Source organism: Lepidochelys olivacea (genome assembly GCF_965140295.1).
Source record: "Lepidochelys olivacea isolate rLepOli2 genome assembly, chromosome: 3".
Taxonomy (NCBI): Eukaryota; Metazoa; Chordata; order Testudines; family Cheloniidae; genus Lepidochelys; species Lepidochelys olivacea.
This window is the reverse complement of record NC_140413.1, coordinates 175109943-175117714: the sequence shown is the minus strand read 5'-3', so window position 1 is coordinate 175117714 and position 7772 is coordinate 175109943. Positions and strand designations below refer to the sequence as shown.

Below are 7772 nucleotides of genomic sequence, written 5' to 3'. Positions count from 1 at the left end.
TTCTACGGTGGATAATTTACATCTATTCTTAGTTCATGTATCTAAGCTCCCACAGGTAGCCAGATGTGCAAAAATATGTGAAGACTTAAGTCCATGCCCCGAAGAGTCTGCTAATGAAGACTCCCAAGGGAAATGAAGATCTGCTTTAGAAAGTGTCTTCTACCCTTAACTTTAGCACTTCTTGTGGGTACATAACACAGCCCTAGATGTATAAACATCCCCCGCTTTTAAAGTAGAAATATATACACCGAATGAAATTATAGCTGTTGTTAAGTTATCGCAAGCTGGAACTTCATTTTCAAAGTTGTTGATAGTTGACTTTGAAATATATGGTCATTCAGAGTCCAATATAATAATTTCCTCGCTCCCAGCCGCCCGGGGCTAAGTCTAATTAGTGTGTAAATGGGATCGTGGTTCAAAAAAACTGGGTCGACATTGTACTTATGGGACCTTTAATATTTATAAAACTACCCACTTTAAAACAACAACAACCCCAAATCTTACTGATAAAGAACCCCCTTGTGGCAGCTGAAACCCAGCGAGAACCCAGTTTCCTCCCGATCCCAAACAATGGATTAATTTTGCCTCAAATGTTTTACCTAACGTGAGCGATCTGTAAGAGGCGTTCAGACTTTCGCAGGAGTTTTCTTGCAAGGAGGGTTCAACGACAGAACTGCTGGGGGACATGTTGGTGCTGCAGCGCCCCCGCTGTGAGAGTCTGTGGCCAGAACGCTTTCTCTGGCGGGCCCTCCCTCCCTCTATGGGTGTTTGCTGCGTCAATCACAGCGGAAATTTCTCTCTTTCTCTCTCTCCTGCTAATATCTCAGCTCGCAGGGCCGCCTCTGAGTGGATCAGAGCAATCTGTCAACCCAGCCGGGGAGCCACCTCAAAACAGATCAGGTTACCTCTGATTGACAGCGTCACCATGGCAAATAATTTGACTAAAACTATTGTCTTCTCCTGGCAGTCCCCGGGTCAGATAACTGGACCAATCAGAGCGCGGATAATCACTTTTCATGCCAGCTTAGAATAATATTATTTAAAAAAACAGAGAGAAGAGGAGGAGAGAAAGGAGAGAGAAGAGGGGGAGCTGGACTTAACCACTATATTATGTTGAATCCTACAGTGAAGGGGGAGGGGGGGCGAAAAAAAGGGAGATCCCAACCCGGCGGAGGAGGGTGGGGGTGGGAGAGGAAAGACACCACCGCTGTGAGCGCTGCTGATACCAGACAATAGAGGCACAAAGTTACTCTCCGAACTTGGACTTACAAAAAAGTTTTCACGTTCCGTCTCCGCCTTTGATCCTGTTTACACTCAGCTGCCGATGGCTGCCGACTGCAGAGCGGAGCTGTGACTTGTGCCGGAGCGTAAGTAGCCGCTCGGGTGGGTTTATACATCCATGATTGGTGCTTCTCTCGCGGTCTCTCCGTCCAGGTCTATGCGGTCGCTTTGTACAAGTCCGATGATTTAGATCGGGGAGGGGGAAAGGCCACCATGTCGATGCTGCCCACTTTTGGATTCACCCAAGAGCAAGTGGCCTGCGTCTGCGAAGTGCTCCAGCAGGGGGGCAACATAGAAAGGCTGGGGCGGTTCCTCTGGTCCCTACCTGCCTGCGAGCACCTCCACAAGAACGAGAGCGTCCTCAAGGCCAAGGCCGTGGTGGCTTTCCACCGGGGCAACTTCCGCGAGCTCTACAAGATCCTGGAGAGCCACCAGTTCTCCGCTCACAACCACCCCAAGCTCCAGCAGCTCTGGCTCAAGGCGCACTACATCGAGGCGGAGAAGCTGCGGGGGCGACCCCTAGGGGCAGTGGGCAAGTACCGGGTCCGCAGAAAGTTCCCCCTGCCCCGCTCCATCTGGGACGGCGAGGAAACCAGCTACTGCTTTAAGGAGAAGAGCCGGAGCGTGCTGCGGGAATGGTATGCCCACAACCCCTACCCGTCCCCTCGGGAGAAGAGGGAGCTGGCCGAGGCGACCGGGCTCACCACCACCCAAGTCAGCAACTGGTTTAAAAACAGGAGGCAACGCGACCGTGCTGCCGAGGCCAAGGAAAGGTACGAGTAAGTACCCCCTTCTCGCACGGCTACTGTCTCCGGTGCTTGTCTAGCTACCCTTGTGCCCAGCCCCTTCGCAGCCTGCGGTCTGTACCCAGGCAAAAACTCCCCCCACCAAAGTCACTGCGAGCTTTTGCTTTTCTTTCCCCCGAGCAGGGACTGGGCCCTTACTTTGGGCCGCTGAGTTCTCATTTTCTCAAGTCCTGAAAAGGAGGTTCCGGGCCGAGCTGGGAAACCCAGACGATCGCTGGCCTTAAACATTGCAGGGCCCTGACTTCCCTTACGCAAAGAAGGTGTCCTTATTATTTGCTCGTTTGCACTTCGTGTCCCTTCAATTTGGGTGTGACACCGCTAACCAAAAAGACTGAGAGTTTTGATGTGGTACAATTGTTCACCGCGTTTATATCCCTTGATTTTTTATTTTATTTTTGACCCCCACGAAAAATAAGTTGTGAATGCGTTTTTAATGGTCCACTTCAGAGGATTTTAAAGGGCTAAGATGAAAACTACAATAAGGGAGAGTGAGACCAATAACACCTAGTTAGTGAAGAATACAAGGTCAGTTAAAATAAATATATTCACAAATACAGACCAGCGTGTATTCGCCCCCTCCTCCCCCCGTGGAGACCTTATTTCCAGCACATTTCATGTAGGACTTTATGTCTTTTAAACTTAAAGTATTTTGACGATCTCATGTGAGATACTTTTAACTGGCGATCAGCAGGGACATTCATCAGCCCCACATTATAGACTTAAGTGACAGGAGCCTCTTTTATTCAGCAAATGTTAATGCTCTTGAAGTTTCAAAGGAACAGTGTCTGGGGGTGCATCCACCTGAACCAGGTTCAGATAGAGGGGAAGCTTTTCATGAGGCTGAATGGGGACGAATAATGCGAAAAACTCGCTATTGCCCAGCCCTGCGCTGGCTGCTTTTCCATCCGTATGCTCATTTACAGCTCCTATATTTCAAACGGGTATCCTATTGTAAAGATAGTTCTGTGGAAGTACTGTGATTGAGATACTCCAGCCGTGAAAATACCTGGGTGAATCCTCTAAAGGTTTACATCTCACGCCGTAGGCCTTGGCATCGATATATACACCACGGTCCATGCAGCCAATACATTAACAAAACGCACTCTGTATGTACACCCAAACATTTCCTATGTACGGGTTTTTGGAGAGTTTAAATACTTTTTTCCTCATGTGTTAGCAAAGGTTCCCTTAAATTATGACACCGGGCCCTCTCTCTGTTCATCCTTTCTGTTTACTTTTGGAGGAAGGACTAGAATCTTTTACATGTTCTCTGGAGTTTAAGAGCATCCAGATACAGTTATTCACACTCAGAAAACAATGTTAAGCCTTTTTAATGGCTCTACCTTTACATTGTTACGCTTCACCTTTAGAAGCAGAGCCAAAAGGTTTAGAAAAAAGTGTCCCCAAAATGTACTTCTTAGAAGCAGAAAATAGTGGCTTCTTTGCCGAAATGCAGCCCTGCCCCTGTAACGCTTTGCAGGGCTTTGCACCTCTGTCGGGACAAATCCGATCTCATCGGCAGATTCTTCTCTCACTTGGTCCAGGGGCCATCTAACTGACTTCAGGGGAATGAAGGTGCGGGTAACGGAGAACAGAATTTGGTCTCCACACTGTAAATAGTGTTTGGTGAAATTGTTCCTAATGTCAGACACAGGCTGAGAGCAGGAAACTTGGACATAATATTTAAGGGGGCAATCTCCTATCTTGTTAATTAAAATGCAATTTGCATCCCTACACAAATGGATGCTCCGCAGGCATAAGGTGTAGGATTTTCTGGTACTTTAAATAAGTGATATTTTCTGTATTAGATGAAGAGAAGAAACTATTAATCGCCGGACAGCTGTTAATGTGTGGGTATGGGGATAGTGGGTACTGTAGGGTGTTCCCCCCTCCCCCAATAGTTCCTGTGCACTGTTGGAAGCTTGTCAGGGAAGCGAAATGCAGGGTTCCAAATTCACAATATCTACTTCGGTGTGTATACACAAGACATTTGAAATCGCAAGTCCATAAGGATTTGATCATTTTGGGGGTGTTGGTAATTAAAAGTCTTGAAAATCTACTGCAGATCATTCGCGGAATGGCTTAAAGGTGACTTCATTTTTAGTCTCTGTTGAATGTGCTTGGGAAATGTTAAGCACCGCATACAGCTGATTAGATTTACGCTTAGCTGTGATATTCAGTAAGGTTTGGATTCTGGGCAGATTTGCTTCATACATTTCCCCAAACTTGCTAGTGCTTTAATTTTCTTTCAAATCCCCGTAAGAGTTGGTTTTACGAGATGTCAGAAATCCTTTTATTGCTGATAGGAGGGACTCGCCTTCAAATATCCAAAGGAAATGAAGGTTACATTTATTCCTTTCATTTCTGAGGAATCAAATTTTAAAGGTCTCCAGAGACAAGTACGTTTTTTGACATAGAAAAATACACTCAACCTAACATTACACTCTCGGTGTCGGAAAACAGACCTTTCGTGAGATTGCCATTCTGTCAAGCAAACAGAGCTTTCTTTTCTAATTTTATTATTTTGGTACTAAGTGTCTCCAGTCACATTTTGCAGCCCTTGCCGAGACTAGCTTACACTGAAGGCAATCCTTTAACTTCGCCCAGTAAAACCTGAAGGATTTGGACCCTTTGCCATACATAAACTTTAAGTATAAATACACCACTGTACCAGAGGGCAGTACATAACCTACAGGGGCCTCTTCCTTGTGTATCAATACCGCATTTGGCCTCTAACTTTCAGAGTAACAAATACAAAACTTTGAAACCCATCACGAAATTCCCAGTGTTCACTATTGCCACGGTCATGAAGATTCTAACAGTTCTCTGTCTCTCATATACATATGTGAGATACATATTCTCTCTCTCTCTCTCTCTCTCTTTCTCTTTCTCTCTCTCTATGAGATAATGTTGTCTCTTTTATAAAGAGACTGTTCTTGTGGCTAAGCAGAGCAAAATTTGGCTCCCATTCATTATGTGTCAGTATATTTGCGCTCTCAGTCTAATTTCGACCAGTAAAAGAAATAGAGGAATGTAGTTACGCGGGATATTTCCTTGTAGGAAATAAGCACGTTAGTTCTGTTCGCTTGCCTTCTTTTACACATGCTTGGGATACATTTTCGGTTTTAAACTTCCGGAGGAAAAACGGAGTCGAGGTGTCGAGTTATTTTATCAAAAACAAGACTTATCCAGATGACCCAACCATTTAAGGCTGATCTGCATAGACTAATGAGAACACAATTTGAGTTTGTTTTGCCTCTTCAGGAGAAGGCATGGATGAAATTCTGCTTGTATAAGTATTGTCTCCAGGAGTGATTTTAAAGTGAAATGCCCCCCCCCTTTTTTTCCCTTGTTCCCCCCCCCCCAAAGCTATCCAAACACTTTGCAGGAGATGGATGGAGAAAATGACGTTTTGTCAAAGTGACACTTTCTGCGGGGCTAGTGGAAAACTCTGTTTACAAGCTCTGCAGACCTTAGACCTTTGTGCCAGACGAAGAGGCCTTTAAGGTTTGCAGAGTTTGTAAACGCACTGTGTATTTCAGTTACCCTCCAGTTGTCTCCCCTGTGAGCCCACATCCTGCAGTCCCTGCAGCTGCCTATCTAGCTCCAGTGTTACTCACTGCTGTGTCCTCTCCACTCTAAGATCTCCCTCCCTTTTCTATTTCCTATAGGGAAAACAACGAGAATTCCAACTCCAACAGCCACAATCCGCTCTCAGCCTCAATGAACGGGAATAAGACAGTTTTGGGCAGCTCAGAAGACGAGAAGACGCCGTCAGGGACCCCTGATCACACTTCTTCCAGCCCAGCTTTACTGCTCAATTCGAACCCAGGCCTACAGCCGCTCCATGGCTTGGGTCACCCCCAAGGTCCTAGCGCCATTCCGGTACCCAGTGCGGACCCTATGCACCATCATAGTTTGCAGGACTCCATTCTCAACCCCATGTCCTCCAACTTGGTCGACCTTGGGTCTTAAAACTATTTACACGCTCCCCTCACCACAGCCCTTCGTGGTTTTTTTTTTTTAATCTCATTTGAAACTTTTAAAGTGATGACACACTCATTAGTGGATCTGTTGTCCCTCTTTGGATGGCTGGCTGGCTGGCTGTAGCTGTTTGGAAGGTACTGTACTAGACTGTATGCAGTTCTGTTGTGACAAAGTCTTAAGGGTTGTGCAAAGCTGGTTTCAGACATATGGACTGTTCCATAGGACAGGACTTGTGATTTAAGCATAGTGCTAATATGGTTCTATGTAGTAACTATTTTTTCCAACCTTAACTTCACAGATCTCTTGGAATTTTAATTGAGCAGTCTTGTCTGTGTATGATAAGACACCTTGTATTTCGGGGGAGCGTACGGTTGCTGTTTACATGCCTCCTTGGAAGACACCCATCGCTCCCGTTATCCTATTGTGTAGTTATATATCCGTGGCAGGTGTACAATGTACATTACAACTAAGAATACAACCGTTTTAGTCAAGTTATAGCAGCAACACGCGCTCTGGGTAGACTCTGTAACTTCCTTGTAGCTGACGCTGTGCAGAGAGCCAGCTTCTTTCGCCTTGTCCGTGTGGTGCTTTCGCCATTTGTTGGGTAGGAAAGGAACTAGTGGCCCGATCCTCGCCCCCAGTTGAAGTCAATGTTAAATCATCCCATCGACCTCAAACGGGGGAAGACGTGGGCCCTAAAAAATTGCTGCTCATTTTTAGACCTAAACTACAGTATCAACCGCGAGTCACTCGACTTTAGTTTTGTTTATATTATGTGAATACGTTCTTTGGGAAATATTTCTGCTTTTATTTTATAATAAAATTTAGAAATCTAACCCAGTGTGCAGTACTTAATTTGCATCTAGGTTGCTTTCGGTTTGCCCCAGCCTCTAAAATACCAGATGAGGCCAATCGCACAGTTTTAGTGCTGCATTCTAGCTCTTGGTACCTTCTCCATCCCTATTCATTTGAACCCCATTTCTGAGTCTGAGCCTGCTGTAACTATACGAGCTGATCTGCCATTGTCTGAAGGCATTTTGTGGGTTTCGCACGGGATTTTGATAAGATTAAATGATGTACCGAAGGACCAAGTTGCTTTAATCAAAGAGAAAGGTGCCTCCCTTACAAATTACAAGTAGGGAAGTTTACGGGGCATCTCCAGCTCCCATTACTCTGAAAGCAGATCAGTAATGTAGTGTCTTGGTGTGACGCTATTTTGACTAGAAGACTGGAGGCACAAAGTCTGAAATGGCAGCTTAGTCATTTTTAGTTGCAATTCTTTGACTGGGCCTTTCCAGAGCAATCGCTAGAAGATGAGCGCCAGTTTCTCTAATCTGAGTCTTGTAACCGCAAAACTCCGGAGGCGCAACCCGTACCCCTTCTCCGTTTTTCCGTCCCTTTCTCCCTGATGAGAGAAGGGTCTGTGACTACGCCCACCCCGTCCCCATCGGATGGGCACAGGAGACTTGCAGGAGAGCCAAAGTGAGAGAGTCGATTTAAATCTTGGGGTGGGGCAACATCTGATCGCTTTACGGTAATCGACTCCCCCCCCCCAGTTCACTCTTATCCCCCAAGAGGGAGACTTTGGGGGTTTCCTGCAGGGCAGTGTCTCCAACATAGAGACAGCGGGGAGTCCACAACCACCAGTATCCTCTGAGCAGCCATCGTGTGGGCCTGCTCGGGCAACACTCCCAACTG

The 7772-nt window shown here is 46.1% G+C and overlaps 1 protein-coding gene across 2 annotated transcripts; it reads left to right on the top strand.

Moving 5' to 3' along the window:
- Positions 1–1208: 1208 nt before the first annotated feature.
- SIX2 (SIX homeobox 2) lies at positions 1209–6859 on the top strand. 2 transcript variants are annotated; one of them, XM_084625037.1, is made up of 2 exons: positions 1209–2054; positions 5759–6859. In XM_084625037.1, the coding sequence occupies exons 1-2, from the start codon at positions 1495–1497 to the stop codon at positions 6060–6062; spliced, it is 864 nt and encodes a 287-aa protein (XP_084481163.1). In that variant the 5' UTR covers positions 1209–1494; the 3' UTR covers positions 6063–6859. The 2 variants fall into 2 exon arrangements, with proteins under 2 accessions (XP_084481163.1, XP_084481162.1); XM_084625036.1 differs by having other exon boundaries at positions 1209–2060.
- The last annotated feature ends 913 nt before the right edge of the window (positions 6860–7772 follow it).